At 45.2% G+C, this 18,870-nt stretch overlaps 1 protein-coding gene across 7 annotated transcripts in view; it reads left to right on the top strand.

Moving 5' to 3' along the window:
- The window catches only part of LOC121579892 (roundabout homolog 2-like), a 169,799-nt gene that overhangs the window by 90,123 nt on the left and 60,806 nt on the right, over positions 1 to 18,870 (top strand). For all 7 annotated transcript variants that reach the window (XM_041894851.2, XM_041894849.2, XM_041894850.2 and 4 more), the window contains exon 2: positions 1,214 to 1,540. In XM_041894851.2, the coding sequence (XP_041750785.2) occupies positions 1,214 to 1,540 (327 nt within the window). The remainder of the gene's footprint in view (positions 1 to 1,213; positions 1,541 to 18,870) is intronic.

Raw genomic sequence — 18,870 nt, 5'->3', positions numbered from 1 at the left:
ATCTAATGTATCTCCTTAAGAGTAATGATAGAATCATGTTGTGTTGTGTTGCCTCACTGCGTCGCCGACACAGACAAGGGGAGAAGAGGAGGGTTGTGGGTACTTGGTAGGGCTGGCGGCAGTGTGGGAGCAACCATTTGCCTGGGAGAGGGACAGAGAAACGGACTCATTCACCCTGACTGCAAATACATGCATCTGTGAAAGAGGAACAGGAGACAAAGACACACATACACTGTACATTTTGATTTCCATGTTGTTATATATTCTAACGGGCACACACGTGCCTACCTGAAGACGCACTTAGAAATAGAGACCGACGTACAAAATTGTTTCCACACGTACTCACAATCAACAGTCTAAAGGCGCCCGCATATTACGTTTGGTTTGCTCCTAGCAGAACTCGGCTAGGCGAAGTGAACGTATGTCACTCGCATACTCCCTTAAAATACATTCGCTTGAGAAACGATATAAAAGCGGCAATATTACTGTTTGTCCCTCTTGAGATGCCATAGCAACAATATAGCCAGTATGCACTTCCTCAAAATAGTCTGAATGAATCTAAGATAAATTCAAGAAATCTGTAATTCATTTGGACATTTTTGCCGAAGAGGTCTTAGTCGCGCAATTTTACATCTAACTAAAATGTTTGTTGCAGTATTTCTAAAGTGAAAAAATGTGTATGAAAACTAGTCGTCTCTCGTTGAATAACAACAAACACTTAATTGAAGAATCCCATCTATAGTTCCCTCTCCTACTAGGAGTAGTACTGTTGACCAATTACCAAACGAAGGGGCGTAGACTTCAGCTACCGAACGACGACTTGCCTCAAGAAAAAAATGTGTTTGCTCGAAATAGCCCCCCCAAAACTACAGAACACCAAAACAAACAAAAACGTCACAAAAACCTTTACCCACTCAACACCCAGCAGCATCTAAGAGAAACAGAGCCCTTGACGGAGTGTGTAAATGAAAACGCTAATTAGCCATAATCACTCCCTGGCTCCTGTCTGTCAGTGTGGATATTCAGACGTGTTTTGTGGTGAAATGGCGTGCGTGCTGCCTGTCAGGGTTGGTTCTCATTTATAGGCTTTTCTCTCAGACAATCATCAATTCAGCCTTATCGAAATTGTCAGGTGGTATTACTGAACATATTATCTTATGTTGGCGTATGTGTAGCTAATCATATTTTCTCCTCTACTCTCCTCTCCTCTCAGGATCTCGTCTTCGTCAGGATGACTCCCCACCCCGAATCGTGGAGCACCCCTCTGACCTCATCGTTTCCAAGGGGGAGCCGGCGACCCTCAATTGCAAGGCGGAGGGGCGTCCTGCCCCCACGGTGGAGTGGCACAAGGATGGGGAGCGTGTGGAGACAGACAGGGACAACCCCCGTTCCCACCGCATGCTGCTGCCCAGCGGCTCCCTCTTCTTCCTGCGCATCGTCCACGGCCGACGCAGCAAGCCAGACGACGGAAGCTATGTGTGTGTGGCCCGTAACTACCTGGGGGAGGCAGTGAGCAGAAACGCATCATTAGAAGTAGCATGTAAGTCCCACCCACAATTATCTATGTTATGGATGAGTGCCATGAAGTTGGAGAGATAGGCCCCATTGGCCTAGCTGTGTTGCCTTTGTGTATGTGTGTTAATGATGCTGTTATTGCAAACTCGAGGATATGACCATAAAAATGATATTAGTAGCACATTTACATGTTTTATGGGTGGCAATATTACAGTCGTAACTTCAAGTTATAAAGAAGCATAATTATGGAGAATAATTGCAGAGAATAATGCTGAGTTGAATAATGAAATGCGTGTGTATGCGTGCATGTGTGTGTGTGTTTATAGAGCTATAGGGGCTCTATGTAGGGGTCCCTATAGGTCTTAAGAGTGTGACAGCAGCTTGATCCATTGATTGCCATTACTGGGGTCCTAAGAGGCTGAATGAAAAAATAATGAGAAATTGATGAAGTCTCTAGATAGTTATTTTATTTGTGTTTGAGGTTGTGCACTTCCTCTGCCCCTCGCTGGGAAGTTAATGTGGCCTCTGAGGTGGGAGGAGTTGATGTTAAATGAGGTGTTGAATTTTTCAGTGCCTTAGAGGTGACTGTATGTGTAGGGGGATAGTGGTTATGGTGTTATAAGGAAAGGGCATACATCTCTGTTGATGGATGGGGTCTGAGTCCATAGCATGGAGCTGAGCCCATATGTAAAATGTGTGGCTGTCATCATCTGAGTAACTTGACCTGACCTATTTGACTGATCCTTGTGGGCGCATGTTTGTGTACCTTCCATCTTCTGTATTCCTCTTTGCGTGTGTTCTTGTGTGCACTGTGCATGTGTGTGCAATCCTCCATTCGTGTGTGTTTGTGTGTGTAAATTGTTAAAGAGACCTGTTTGAGTGACCTTTGTGAGCGATGCGTGGGTAGAGCTGAAAATCACTCCAGGCAGTGAGAGGCAAAGTTATTCTCTCCTTCCTCCGTTCTTCCTGCTCCCAGCCAACACTTTCCATGTGTAGGAAACAAGAGCTCTGGGCTATTCACATCTCCATTATGTGCTAAACTGAACTGAATACTCGTCATGAACATACCACAATGCACACACATTATGTACACTCATAGGAAACACCTGAGAAACAATGGAAACAAAATATGAATGTTCTGTAATTATAGATTTGTGCTACACACATAGCTACATACATATTTACATTCCCATAGATATACATTATACACTGGGGGGGTTAAGTGGGGGCCTTAAGGGAAAGTATGACCCGATGACTTCAGTGTGGTGTACACTTTCCTCCCTGGGGTGAGAGGAGAGGTGAGGAGAGGGGGGGGGTTCCCTCCATTTTGTCCTCCCTTAAATCTTTCATCACGCATCTGTCTTGGTGTCTGTGCCCTGGGCAGGGCCGTTTCTAGCTTTTTGGGGGCCCTAAGCGAGATTTGGCAAGGGATGGAGAGAACATTTAGCAGTTTTAAGACATATTTCCTGCAATTCTACACATTTTGCCATGATTTATGCAATGTTCATATGATATCTGAGTGAGGGTGACTAACAAAATGAAGGTGGGCCCCCTTGAGGTCAGGGCCCCCAGGCACGTGCCTGATGTGCCCAGTCAGTAATTCGGCCACGATTACTACAAGGTTTAGATAGCTGGCTAGACTAACTTAGCTGATATGGGATAATTGAGTGACTGTCAGTGACTGACATAACAAGAGGAAAACTGCTGATGCACAACCAAATGTCGAAATTCTACATTGTGTATTCTACTATCCTAACTAACAGGAAGTTGAGACCCCGACTGATTCCTAAAAAATAATAATTGGGGGTTGGAGGCCCCCTAGTGGCCGCGGGGCCCTAAGCGGCCAGTTATGTTGCTTATACCTAGAAACGGCACTGGCCCTGGGGTCAGTGGTGGAGCAGAGTTATAGTTGGTATGGTCCTGTTTTGACGCTGGTGGATTTGTGTTTGGCATGAGCCTGGGAGACAACCCTCTCACTCAAACCCAACAGCTGCTGGATGAAGACGAAACCTGAGAACTCTGTCTCCTTATGCACCCCATCCCCCCTCTCCCCCACCCTCTCCTCCTTCTTAACTCCCTTCCCCTATCACTCACTTTCCCCCTTCTATCCTTTATTCCCCCGTACTCTTCTCCTCCTCCTCCTCCTCCTCTTGCTGTTTCCTCTGCCTGGTTTGTAATCAATACTGCCCTGCTGTCCTGGGAAAGGATTATGGGTGAAGAGCCGCATGATATCTGAGACACACACATCAGTTCTCCAACTAGACAACTGTGTGTGAGAGTGTGAAGTGTGTGGTGGAAGGGAAGTGTGTGTGAGTAGGATGGGGATGTGCTGGGTTGGCATTTTATTGTTTTTTAGAAAAAATGGGATGCCATGGTAGGATTGGATATGAATACAATGATATATTGTGGATAAAATGCATCTCTATTAATTCATATATAGAACATATTTTAAATAATGTTGGATTAGTGTGCTGTAGGAGAATAGGAACCCTGGAGTTCCTCAAGGAACTATTGCTAGTCAATGGTTCATATTTGCACCTTCGGTTAGTTGAGGGGCTCTTGGAGGAACCTTTAATGGTTCAATGAAGCAATGGGTTCCTGGAGGAACCCTGAAGTAGAGGCATGGTTTAGGAAGGCCGTGGCTTTAAGATATATATTTTTTGGCCACCCGTTAGAGTAAATGTCATTCCTGTTAATCTGTTCTGTTGTATTGTCGTCACATGTTAAGGTTGAACACTGACAGTTTTGTAGCTTCAGTGAGGCCTTTTCACAGGGGTTCTTCGAGGAACCTTTTTCAACTGGAAAGGTTCTGCCGGTGTGGCAACCCTAAAGGTTCTTCCAGACACTTTACTTCTAAGAGTGTCTGGGATTTCATCCAACTGTGTTAGAGACAGCAAAAACGCAAGACTTTACCTTGGTCCGGCCTTTTTCAAAACTCTGACTCCGGTTCTGATATTGTTTTTGACACCCTTTTTCAGGTCCCCGAATCTTAGCCCTGGCCTTAACTCTAAATGCAATTACATGAGACCCATTAGACATCAATGGCACTTTCTGGTTAAATAAATACACACTCTCACTTCTCGGAGTTGCACATAGTGAGGAAGCTCTAATTGAGATGCTAATGAGATAGTTATCGCGATGGCGACTCCCTCAATGTCTTAATACAGGAAATGATGGCAGGTGCTGACTTGGAAGGTTGTCTTTGTGTGTGAAATTGCTCAAAGCAATCATTTTTGGGGCTCTCAAGCATTATTGTTGGTTAATGGAAACAGTATAGTACTATTTAATTTAGACTTTTTGAGTAGTTGACTAAAGAGCAGTATTACCATGAGGTGTTAGTTCCTGTGCCGCCTGAGAAACAGCCTTAGTCTCGTTGTGCCTCGAGGGCAGGTGGATCAGGTCTGAAGAGGACACAGTGTGTTTCTGTCACTGTTACACAGTGTCGGTATGTTGTCGGCAGGCTCCTGCTGTTTTGTCAGCACAGCCAGAGATTATTTGAATAACAATCATCACCTGCATTCGATGTCAGCAACACCCAGACATGCAACCTCCCAGCCGCCGCACCGCCCGCTCCAACACTGCAGCTGAACGCTATTTAAGTTATAGCGTTATAACACCCACAAACGCCTCTCTGACCCCCAACCCCCTGCAGATTGCTCTAATGGGAGTGACTGGCTGCTGATGGGATTAGGAGTAGCTATAATAAGTGACTGAATCACATTAATGTTAATGTGTTGAGAGAGGAGGGGTGGGGAAGAGGAGGGGGGAAGAGGGGGGGTGGGTGCGATGGTGTTGATTGGTATAAATAATTCCCAAACAGACCCCCCACCCACTCACCCCCTCCCCGCTCTGTCTGTCTGTTCGCTCCTCTGGCTATTGGAAGAGTAGTCAGCCAGACAGACAATCATCAATCAATAAATCCTCATCGTCCCAGACAGATAGCCAGACAGACAGACGGTTGGAATAAACGCCTGGAGTGGTCAGATGTTTTGGCTTGCACACAATGTACAGTATTGCATAGTGTGAAGTTGTGTGTGGATAGAGTGGATTTAGGAGTCAGTGAGGATGTGGTTGAGATGGCAGACATTGCGTTGGTTGATCATGCAGTACTATATTACAGTGTGGTGCTGAGTTAGTGGTTTGGTCAATAATCATTCAGCACACTTGTGATAAGTGGCATTGTGAGATTATGGTTGTGGTTAGACCGTAGCAGTGCCGCTAGGGATAATGTATGTGTGGGTATTTGGCACCCAGCCAACTCTCATTAATCATAGGTCCCACTGTCTCACACTGACAGCTCCAGACCTGCTGCCCGTCAGCCCCAGCACTAGCCCCAGCACTAGCCCCAGCCCCATGCCATGCTTCCCTGTGTGTCCTGGGAAGGTGTGGGGAAGTGTCCTGTGAGAGGACAGGGTGGCCTGAGCGTGGAGAAAGGCTGCAGCCAGTCAACAGACACCCCTCTCATGTACTAAGCCCCTTCCGCCTCCCAACTGTCAAGCCTGTGTCAAGCTTGTGTTGAGAGTCGAGGTCAAAGTTGACAGTGAACTCGGCTTGGCCACCGTGCACTTCCTGACAGTTTCAAATGTCAGAGGACCTGGTCGTCCATGGCAATGTTGTCACTGTGTGGGCTAGCCACCCGCTGAGCTCCTGAGAGAGGAAGAGGTGTGTGAGTAAGAGATGATGGAACCCTCTATCTCAACACATCTTTTTATGATGAATAAATGACAATGGGATAGAAGGGACCCGCCTGTACAGTCAGCACTTTGGGTTTACAATAGCTATAAAGCAACAATCAGACTGTAACAATCTGTGAGTGATTGTAAGAGTATGTGAGTGTGTGTGTTTGTTGTGCGTGTGTACGTGAGTATGTGTGTGTACTTGTTCGGTGAAACGGAGGCAGCGGTGGTTTTGGCACAGGACCGTGCACATACCTTTTAGGTGGCAGGTGCTCAAATTGAAAAAGGGGGGGGGAAATGAAGATTTCCATAATTCATATCTCTAAATTCATATCATACCAACTGCCTTTGTAGTGAACATTTTAACATTTTTGAGCATAGGCCTATTTATTTCTGCAACAACACACTCACTCATCACAAATGGTAAGCAAGCTAGTTACAGTGCCTCCTAAAGACATGATTGGAGGGTGGGGTATCAGCTGATCATTGATGTTGATGTAAATCTACTAGTTAGCTAGCTTGTGATTTATCGTCAATTCCCTTAAATAATTAATTCATAATATTATATTCCTAATCTTCTAACTCAAGATATATGGCTAGCTGGCTTGTGGCTTGTGTGGATATTTTAGTATATGGTGGTTAGCTAGAGTCTAGACCTGTGTTGCTGCTGCTGACTGAAGAAGGGATAGAGATGGGTTGGAGGGTCGTTGATGCAGACGCTCCTCTCTGTCTTTCTGGCTCTCTGCTGCACTTATAAGCCAACCAGACCCAATATTGATGATAATGTAATTCAAGTGTTCTCAAGTGTTAATCAAATGTTTTGCTGCTGTGGCAGTACTGCGTGTGCATTCTCAGTGCAGGGCAGACTGGAAAAAGGCGCTACCTGGCACGCACAAGCTCTGTTCAGGGCAGACCAACAGGTGAAACAAACCAACGGACGGGCTGGGTTGGGGGGTGCCGAACTTGACGATGTCACAACGAATTGCAGGCAATGGGTTCAGAACAACAATGACAAAGCGTAATAAAAAATACGAATTATAACACCGCCCAAAAGGGCACTTGGAGAGTGAGAGGCACAGGTTGACTCATATCTGTGCACATGCCTGATTGAGCATGTCCCTGGAACACATTTGCAGCATATTGATGCAGTGAAAAATTATATATATATATATATATTTAATAAAGTATGCTTTATGCGACATCATTGAAAAAAATAAGGAAGTAAGCTTTTTGAGTGTGGACCATCACACCTTTTTAGCATATTTTCTTGGCCAGAGAGAATGAGCTAAGGGGCTAGCATCTGGTGCTAACTGGACCATGCTAACTCCTTGGAGAGATGTGCAGTACTTTGTTCAATTAAGTTGGCTAAAGGCTAGCATCTGGTGTTAATTGGACCATGCAAAACCCTTTATGAGCTCTGCTGCACTTTCTTACAGTTGGTTAGCATAGGGCTGGCCGTGTATGGTGTGAACTAGCATGCTAACTTGCCGTGTTGTGTATTGTGTTTGTCTACTCCTTTAACATCACTAGCTGGGATGTAACATTTACATTTACATTTACATTTACATTTACGTCATTTAGCAGACGCTCTTATCCAGAGCGACTTACAAATTGGTGCATGTAACCTACACTATACATTACCCTAGGGTCATTGATCGTTCATAATCTACATATAAATACATGTTCAACAAAAATAATATGCAAAAAAGGAAGCCATGTTTTCCAAGGTAATATTATTTCATTTTCTTAGTCCCTGTTTCCCTATCCTCTTCGGTCTTAAAGCAACTCTACCCCGTGAGACTGTGAACCTCTCCCCACCGCCCCACCCTCTCACTTCACATAAAGTGTAGGCCATATCAGTGAGTGATATTGGTATGGTGTAGCTAGCTGCAATTGGGAGTTCATTGTGGCTGAGAAGGCCTGTTTAACGACTCGAGGCTGACCGCACCACTGCCCCAGTGCCTCGGCCATCTATCAGTCGACTAAAGTGTGTTTAGAGGAGCCTCCCTTCTCTCTCTTCCTCTCTCTGAGTCCTGCAGCAGTGCAGTACTTCTGTCATGTCAATCGGACGGCTAACCCAGGGCTGACAATGACTTTATCCATTCTTATACCTCTATTTGTTAATCTCATATGGTATTATTCAGTTAACTAGTAACATTCCATTTATCTTGGTGAAAACAGAATCATATTATAGAGAGAAGAGGATATCCTTAATTAATGAAGTAGCTATTGGTATCCGCAGAGAAGACAAGGTACAGTTATACAGACCAGAATACTTTTGGCCTTGTGCTTATTTTTATTTTTCCAGACTTGCTGACTTGCTGTGTTTGTAGAGGCAGGGAGTCAGACATGTGTTGGCCTACAAAGTCAATCAGAGCTTCATTAAAGAGCTAAATTAGTTTGTATGGATTTAATAGGTGACCTGCCCACCTGAGCTGTATTGAGCCGATTCAACAGGGCCCTTGGCCCTGATTTTAGTCCACAGGGAAATTAAATGCTTTGCAGAGAGGCCAAGGTAATAGCTGGGGTTAATAGTTTTTATTTGGTCTTAGTACGACTGCTAATTAGTTAATCAAAGACATGATCCTCTATTGTGGCACCATGCACAACATGCACAAACACACACAAATACACATGTAGTTCCGTTTATTTACCGTACAGCTGTTTTATCCATGTGTGTATTGGTGTCTACACATTAATATGTTTTACATTTGCATGCGTGTGTGTGAGTGTCCTTGCGCGTATGCATTTGTGCTTGTCTATATGTGGGTTTGCGTCTGTGTCTTTGTGTCAATGCATGTTTACTGTATGTGGCCTCTGAGAGCAGTGTGTGAGTGGTCTGTGGTCTGTAATGGTTGCTGCGTTACAGTTGGGATTGAGGTGCCGACTAAAGGGCCCAGCAGGATACGGCGTGATGTACTGAATGGCTTTATGATGGATGAGAGACTTTGGAGGTTCAGTTAAACAATAAGAAATCAATTCAGGAAGAGACCGGCTCATTAGAGACTTGGCATGAGGGAGGGAGTGGGCATGTACTGGCAATGTTCTTCCCAAGAAGGGATAATGAAGGGCGAAAAAAAGTAACCATCAAAGGACAAGATTAAAGCATTGTCTTGTGTAATAAGAGGAGCACTCATGGGCACTACCATAATTTATTAATTAAATACATTATTATTGCAGCTTTTTTTTCACAATACAATGAAAACCTGTGGAACTGGACAGAGCCTTTCATGCTATTTGTAAGACATTCACAAACGAACATGTCCTTTCATGACATAATGGCCCTAATTTTGTTCCCCTGTATCCCTTTCTCCCCTCAACTCCACCCCCCAGTTCCTCCTGGCTCGCTGGGGGTAATACAGGAGAGAGGAGAGAGAGAGGAGCATCTGTACTGTCAGCCAGAGGAGCTCCATAGTGACTGCATTATTCATGTGCCCAACCCTACAAACCCCTGTTATCTAGAGCAACCTGCCGTTCCTCTCTGACTGCTCAGTGTCACACCCGAGATACTGTACTGCACAGGGCTTCCTGTGGTCTAGCCTAGTCATTCAGCTCCATCACAGCAGACCATTCGGCATCAGATACTCTCAACCTCCCATTCACAGAGAGGAGAGAGAGACCCAGGGAAAGGACAGCATTAGGGTGACATCAGACTTCTACAGTGCATCCCCTTCACTGAGTAAAAAGGGAGGAACATCAGCGAGTTTGATTAATTCATGAAATCTACTGCACAAACTGCACAGTAGTAGTACTATAGCCTTGTATCTCTTATCTCCTCTGCACTTTCACTCTTATCCATCCATCTGTTTTCACTTTCTCTTTTCCATGCCAGGTTATTCTATGATGCAGGCCCCTGTGTGAGAGCAGAGGGAACAGCTTGATGTGGGCTGCCACAGCCTCTTGTACCTGTCAGTCTCCAGCCCTCTGTGCTGTTCCCTAATGTGTGTCAATTCACTCTCCAGCGCTATACAGGAGGTAATTGGGACTGTGACAGCAAACAAGATTCCATCCACATCTCTCAATTAGCATGTTATCATCCCTCAATCACAGCGTACAGTACACGCTGCTCTCCCTTTGGGCTAGTGGGGGCTAGCCATGGCGGCACGCTGCAGATGGGTGGAGCGGGTGGCAGGATTAGAGCCAGTTGGGCATGTGTTAGCCCGGGGGGTATGCTGGCACCCAGACATATCCCACATCCTCCAACGAATCCTTCTTCACTCAACCCACTGGGCGCAGACGTCAGTTCAACGTCTAGTTTTGATGTACATTTGGTTGAGTTGTCAACTAACGTGAATTCAACCTGAAAAAGAGAAGGAATTCCCTTACGTTGATGACTTTTTTCAAATCCAATCAGTTTTCCACATTGATACAACATCATCAACAGTGGCGTTTAAGATGAAGGAGGAGGATTTTTGTATTATTATGAGCATGGTCTATTACATATTACAGCATATTGGATGACTGTCATTCATATTTCCATTCACCCAGCTCAATGTAACATCAATAGGTTTAGGCTACTATATGCTACTCAAATTTCCCTATACCCATCATGAGGTTGCTACAACCTAGCCTACGAATAAAAGTTTACAACGTAGGTGCACAGGTCGAGAGAAATTTGAGCCATCAAGGTGACAGACTGACACATTTAATTCCGCCTTGCACACTCTTGCCTATATCTAGCCGATCTAGGTTGTAATCATTAGTCCAACATTTGCAAACGAAAGTTTCTATTGGACAAATTCAGGTATGTTTATCCCCGTTTTGTTCCGTTTGCTTCTGTTTAAGAAAAGTTTTTCAACAGATTCGGCGGAATGAATACACCCTTGATCACACACAAACACAGATCTAGCAGCGACATATAAACACTACTATCACTTTTCTCATTGTATATATAATTACTTCTCGCATCTACAGTCTCCTCCTCTCACCTTTTCCCTTCGCTTGTGGACTTCAGTGCACAATACAACAGCTGTCTGTGACCAGGCGAAAAAACCTTTCCAAGTCAAACCTTCATGCCATAACCGCTCAACGCTACACACAGCCTACATCGTTGTCACCATATTAACGTCATAGTCAACATAGCTACTAGAACTAACGCGTTAGTAAACCCGCTACAATCATGCAGTACAGTGTACAGCAAGCAGTTATACCGACGGGCACGGTGGTAATAAATTAATACAACCAAAAGTTTACCTTGACTTGGAAGAGTTCCAGTGTTGGATAGCCATAGCCAGCTAGCTAACATAGCATCCCTCTGTTTGAACTGGGTGTTTGAGTAGGCTAAACTAGCTAGCTGCATTTGCTAGATAAGTAAGTGAAAGTGAAAGGTAAAACTTCTCCTTTATTTTTGAAGAACTTAATTTGTTCAAAACTGTCCAACTGAGGTCTTTCTCTCTCTTTGTGTCAACTACTCACCACATTTTATGCACTGCAGTGCTAGCTAGCTGTATCTAGGCACCGTGTAGCTCAGTTGGTAGAGCATGGCGCTTGCAACGCCAGGGTTGTGGGTTCGTTTCCCACGGGGGGCCAGTATGAAAAAAAAAATGTATGCACTCACTAACTGTAAAGTCGCTCTGGATAAGAGTGTCTGCTAAAATGCAAATGTAAATGTATCTTATGCTTTCAGTACTAGATTTATTCTCTGATCCTTTGATTGGGTGGACAACATGTCAGTTCATGCTGCAGGTTGGAGGACGTCCTCCGGAAGTTGTCATAATTACTGTGTAAGTCTATGGAAGGGGGTGAGAACCATGAACCTCCTAGGTTTTGTATTGAAGTCAATGTACCCAGAGGAGCATGGAAACTAGCTGTCCTCCGGCTACACCATGGTCCTATCCCAGAAAGTGCTGTTGAGGCTACTGTAGACCTTCATTGCAAAACAGTGTGTTTTAATCAATTATTTGGTGACATGTGAATATTAACAGTGGGGAAAAAAAGTATTTAGTCAGCCACCAATTGTGCAAGTTCTCCCACTTAAAAAGATGAGAGAGGCCTGTAATTTTCATCATAGGTACACGTCAACTATGACAGACAAAATGAGAAAATAAAATCCAGAAAATAACATTGTAGGATTTTTAATGAATTTATTTGCAAATTATGGTGGAAAATAAGTATTTGGTCAATAACAAAAGTTTCTCAATACTTTGTTATATACCCTTTGTTGGCAATGACACAGGTCAAATGTTTTCTGTAAGTCTTCACAAGGTTTTCACACACTGTTGCTGGTATTTTGGCCCATTCCTCCATGCAGATCTCCTCTAGAGCAGTGATGTTTTGGGGCTGTCGCTGGGCAACACAGACTTTCAACTCCCTCCAAAGATTTTCTATGGGCTTGAGATCTGGAGACTGGCTAGGCCACTCCAGGACCTTGAAATGCTTCTTACGAAGCCACTCCTTCGTTGCCCGGGCGGTGTGTTTGGGATCATTGTCATGCTGAAAGACCCAGCCACGTTTCATCTTCAATGCCCTTGCTGATGGAAGGAGGTTTTCACTCAAAATCTCACGATACATGGCCCCATTCATTCTTTCCTTTACACGGATCAGTCGTCCTGGTCCCTTTGCAGAAAAAACAGCCCCAAAGCATGATGTTTCCACCCCCATGCTTCACAGTAGGTATGGTGTTCTTTGGATGCAACTCAGCATTCTTTGTCCTCCAAACACGACGAGTTGAGTTTTTACCAAAAAGTTATATTTTGGTTTCATCTGACCATATGACATTCTCCCAATCCTCTTTTGGATCATCCAAATGCACTCTAGCAAACTTCAGACTGGCCTGGACATGTACTGGCTTAAGCAGGGGGACACGTCTCGCACTGCAGGATTTGAGTCCCTGGCGGCGTAGTGTGTTACTGATGGTAGGCTTTGTTACTTTGGTCCCAGCTCTCTGCAGGTCATTCACTAGGTCCCCCCGTGTGGTTCTGGGATTTTTGCTCACCGTTCTTGTGATCATTTTGACCCCACGGGGTGAGATCTTGCGTGGAGCCCCAGATCGAGGGAGATTATCAGTGGTCTTGTATGTCTTCCATTTCCTAATAATTGCTCCCACAGTTGATTTCTTCAAACCAAGCTGCTTACCTATTGCAGATTCAGTCTTCCCAGCCTGGTGCAGGTCTACAATTTTGTTTCTGGTGTCCTTTGACAACTCTTTGGTCTTGGCCATAGTGGAGTTTGGAGTGTGACTGTTTGAGGTTGTGGACAGGTGTCTTTTATACTGATAACAAGTTCAAACAGGTGCCATTAATACAGGTAACGAGTGGAGGACAGAGGAGCCTCTTAAAGAAGAAGTTACAGGTCTGTGCGAGCCAGATATCTTGCTTGTTTGTAGGTGACCAAATACTTATTTTCCACCATAATTTGCAAATAAATTCATTAAAAATCCTACAATGTGATTTTCTGGATATTTTTTTCTCAATTTGTCTGTCATAGTTGACGTGTACCTATGATGAAAATGACAGGCCTCTCTCATCTTTTTAAGTGGGAGAACTTGCACAATTGGTGGCTGACTAAAAACTTTTTTCCCACTGTATAGTATACTGTAGTTTTATGTAAAAAGGATAACTTTTTATGTTTCACAATTTTTATTTTTATGAAATTCACTGAGGAGGATGGTCCTCCCCTTCCTCCTCTGAGGAGCCTCCACTGGTCATCACATATATATTTTTTGAAATGATGTGGAAACAATGTTGAATCAACCAGTTTTTGCCCAGTGGGAAGGCCCTCACCTTTTCATCTCTTTCCTTCATATACTCTTAGCATCGCATCTGATCCCATCCCCCACTCACACGTACAACCTCACCTCCTTGTTCCAGAGCTATCTCTGCATGTAGTCTCACTTCACCATCCCCAACCCTGCATTAATCCAGTACCCCATGCTTACACACATCTCTGCCGTGCTCTATCAATCCTCCCCGCTCCTGCATACCCTGACATAACCCCCAAGGTACAAAACTCTCTTCCCACCATGATATTCTCTCTTTACTCCCCACCACTATATAACCTTCATGGCCCCCATGACCTCCCCCTTTCCTCCCCCTCCCAGCCCCCTAATGCCCCCCTTAGCACCGTGCCAGTGTCCTACCCAGAGAGAGAGGGCACAGGGGACAAACTGCGCTGAGAGCCAGTCTGCAACCCTGGGCCTACAGCCTTGCATCCCCCTGCCCTGCTCTGCCCAACCACAGGAGAAGCACAGCCTGCAGTGAGCCTATTAGAGACAGGCGAACCCAGATCTAAACAGCACAGTTAGGGCCAATGAGTCACTAGGTTACACCCCATGGTTGGCCAACATCATACCCACACTAAGCCCTTTGTGTCGTCTCTACCCACTTGACTAGAGACCATGGGATTAACTCATAAACCAAAATAATGTCAAATGGCTTTGATTCCATGGCAGGCCAGGTGTTGTCCATTCTGTTAGTTAAGGCGCAGCACTGCGTCCCCTCTCAAACCAGAAGGGGACCAGATTAGTGTATGATAATGCTCTGATGGTTAATGGGTTAGCTGTTAGCTGGGGCTCATGCGCCGCTGGGTAATGTGCACTTGGTCGTCTCTGCAGATGTGTGCGTGGGGACTAGGACAGGGGACTGGGGCTGCAGAGTGACCGATAGATGGGGCCTGAACGTGGGGAATAATGGACAGTGAGTCTCTGAGCAGATGTTTCCACACATTGCAGTGGTCTCTGCGTTTGGCATCTGGGCTTTAATCTGGTCAGTCAAGGGCATTCAGATTACTGAGGAGGGGAACTCACACACACACACACACACACACACACACACATTCAACCCCAGTACCACCACAGACACACAGTCTCACAGCCCTACGCACACAACATAGTTGGCAGATATCTGGCCTTCTCTCTTCTGTTGCTTCAACCGGTGGAGATATATGAGGATGTTATCTTCCCTCTCTTCCTCCCTCCTCCCCTCCTCAGGGCCCCTGGCTGTCTTCCCACAAGTCATGTTCTCCTGGCTAGATGATGCGTGCATGTCTCTTGTGTCTTCTTGATGCTAACTCACACCGACGTTCACACAGCATTGTGGGATGCCGCTCTCGGTCATATTTCACCACGGGACGTAATAATAATAATGATGATGAGGATGATGGTGATGAGGAACCTGAGGGGAATGCTTCTATTTTCTCCTCTTGTCTGTTTTTCAATATTAATCAGTACATGGAGATAGGTTGGAGGATGAGCGGTGTGACAGAACCCGAAGGATGCAGAGCTGCATGAATAACAGGGCTTCATATTTTATAACTTTATACTTTGTACTGCTTATCATCATCACCATTTCTCTCCTTAACTCTCACCCGTTTCTCTCTTTACTGAGCACAGACAGTGTTTGGTTCATCTATGATATATTGTTGATGGAGTCTCTCCATCTCCACTGGTGTTGATGTTTTCTGAAGCAGTGCTACAGTCTGATATGTGATTTCCAAAACGGCACCCATTTGGCAGGAAACAGCTCTGCAGTGATTCAAGTCTCTCCTCTGTAACTCTTTTGTGTTTGTTGATGTGCTTCTCTCTTCCAATATTTCTCTTCTCTGGGCCCTGATATAGACACAAACTGGACTCCAGTTAAAAAGTCCAGTACTGTTTTGCTGAGATAGAGATGGAGTCTTGTATAGTGGCCTGCTTGCAGTTGCGTCGACTAGGGAATATGAGTGTGTTTATTATATAGAGAGAGCACGAGTGAGTGTGTGTACATCGGTGCGTGTGTGAATGTGTGTGTGTGCGTGGATGTGTGTGAGAGAAAGAAATGGGGGGAGCAATGCAGACAGACTCAGAGAGGGAGGGAGGGAGTTAGGGCATGGTCAGTGGGCTATCCCCTGGAGAGGGTGAGGAGGGGTATAGAGGTTACTGCAGCGTTTTGGCCCTGCAGCGGTGCTTCTCCATGGTGGAGACTGTGTGTCTGAGGGGCCTGTTTGTCTGTGTGTGGGGCTGTGGGCCGGCGGACACACTGAGTCTGTTAAGATAGATTTCCCTACGGCCTTGGATACAGTTTAATTAGACTCCAAAGCCTACATGGTCTGTCTCCTACAATCTCACACATTAGACTAGCATAGAGGCTCAGAGCCTCACCCCTTCTCCCCAGATCTCAGTGAAAAACCTCTCCAGCCCTCTGCCATGTTCCTCAGCTCTTTGTGTCAGAACCTGGTGGTGGAGTGTAGATACTATACAGTAGGGCTCATAGTCTCCTAGTCACAGCATGATAGTGTAGAGAAGTCACCATCATGGAGGTTATGGGCCCCTTCAAATAATCAGGTCGCTAGTGGTAGGCTACACATTGCCTGTCTGTATCCGCACCAGTTGGATCATTCACATTTTCCACATCCATCAGGTCATTCATTGACTCATCTAGAGCAGTGCACTCCTAGCCTTGCACTTAGCTACTGCTGGGAACATGTTTTCATGGAAAAACAAAAGACAAATGTGTTACAATCTGTGTATATCTACTGTCATGTGGTATTCTAGGTTATTTATGTACAATGAACAATGTACTCTCTTGCTCTGAAATGTTCCTGGCAAAATTTGCTTAAAGGTTTTCTGCTCTTCTTTTCATGATTCGTTAAAATGACCCTCATGATAGAATTTATTCACCAATTTGTAATTTCTCTGTGGCTTAGTAAAGGCAGAGAAACAAATGAGTGTGGTTGGGTTTGAAAGGTCTGTGTTGTATCGTATGAGAGTAGGAAGCCACTTAATGAATGGTTGGTCCCTCTAAGAAGTTGAGGAGGAGAGAGAGGTGTAAGAAGGCATTAGGGAGAATCTCTGTCTGAGTGGAAACAAGGCACATTCACTTGGGACCAATTATGCCCAGGCAAGCTGTTACAACCCACAGTGTCAGTGTGTCTCCTCTCCTCCGTGTGAGTGAAGAGTGTGACAAAAATTACTGTGGAGAATAGAAGGAAGAGGAAAAAGATGGATGGAAGAAAGATGAAAAGGTTGAGGTATGAGGGGAGACAAGGGATGGAGGATGATGGAATGAATCTGGTGCTAACCTTTGCTCTCTGACCGTATGCGCACACACACACACACACACACACACACACACACACACACACACACACAGTCCATAGTCAGGCACGTCTGAATATTTTAATTAGACTGAGGGAAAGAAAAGCGCTAAGGCAGAACGGTTTAGCAATATCCTTCGGTGTTTGCTCAATTAAATGCTGATTGCAGCTAATTGCTTACACAGAGAGAGTGTAAAATGAGAGTGTATATGAGGTGGGCTGGGCCTGCCTGCCTGCCTGCATGTCCGTCTCCATTTCACATGTTCCGCATGCAAAAGAAACCAAATATTTAATGATGGAGGTTGTAATTGCTTCCTCTCTGTCTCGCGTCATTTTCCTTTGTCTGGCTTTCATAAGCATAGGCAAGTGCAGACTTATACACATAGCGTATGCCTCTAATACACACACACACTCATGTGAGATATGTTTTATATTTCCATGTCATGGTGTGTAAATGTGCTCAATCTTTGTCATTTATATCTACCCGTAAATTCAGTCGATTGACTGCTGTAGAGCTAATAATGGTAATGTATCTGTGAAATGCTAACTCTAAAGCACCACATTTTGCAACACTTAATTAATCTTAATGGCTTTTGGAATAAGCCAGCCAAACGAATGGTATCTTTTTCATATATTACTTTTCTCTGCTCCACAGCACACACAGGTTTTAATGGCCTGAGATAGAGAGGAGAGAGAGAGAGAGAGAGAGAGAGAGAGAGAGAGAGACGTTTCCCCATCCTACCCTGCAATAAAGAAATGCATTTCCTATGTCTGTTTCTCAGAGCCCCCTCTCACTCTCTCCGTTTCCCCCTCATCCATTCTCTTTCATTCCCTTTCTCTCTTCTTCACTCTCCCTCTCTCTTTTTCTCTTTCAACTGCACAAGGAGAAGGTAGTGTTACGGATTGTGCCAAAGGAAGCTCAGTCATTTGATGCGAGGCCATTTGAATTTTGTATCTGGAAATTATTGGAGTTGCTGCGGTGTGTGTGTGTTTGTGTGTGTGTGTAATGGCTGCCACAGCATCCTTATCACTTCTCCACACACCTGCTTCCCTCTGAGAGAGCGGCTCCCCTCTCGTCATGCCTCCCCATCAAAGGCTGATCCAGTCTGGGCTGGAGCTCCACAACATCCCTGGATGAGCTCCCTGCTCCCTGCAGAACAGTATGCCTGCCTGGCTCTCCCTTACTGGTCCCTGGATGTGTGTGTGTGTGTGTGTGTGTGTGTGTGTGTGTGTGTGTGTGTGTGTGTTCTCCAGGCGTCTGCCTGTACCTTTGAGGCGGCGCCCGCCCTGGACTGGTGCTTCTGGGAAACAGACGGGCAGGCAGGGGTGGCTCGGCTGCCATATGCTGTGTGATTCTGGGAAGCATTATTATGGCTTAGGGAATACGACTGTAGAGCTTCTGAAAGCACACAGCCTGAGGCCAGTGGTTCTGGGAGGAGCTAAAGCCAGTAGGATAAGGAAGGACTTTGTGTGTGCCTGTGTGTGGTGGTGTGTGGTGGGGAAGAAGGTTAACTCAATCATACTGTACATCATCAAATGGGGGGGAATCTCAAACTATGAGTACAGAGGAAAGCACTTTGTGCTCAAAGCACGATCACACAGCCACTTCAGAGAGGTCAATTGGAGGTAGTGAGAGGGAGGGGAGAATGAGGGAGGGAGGGAGACAGGC

Source organism: Coregonus clupeaformis, chromosome 13 (genome assembly GCF_020615455.1).
Source record: "Coregonus clupeaformis isolate EN_2021a chromosome 13, ASM2061545v1, whole genome shotgun sequence".
NCBI lineage: Eukaryota > Metazoa > Chordata > Actinopteri > Salmoniformes > Salmonidae > Coregonus > Coregonus clupeaformis.
This window is presented reverse-complemented; position numbering and strand designations above follow the sequence as displayed.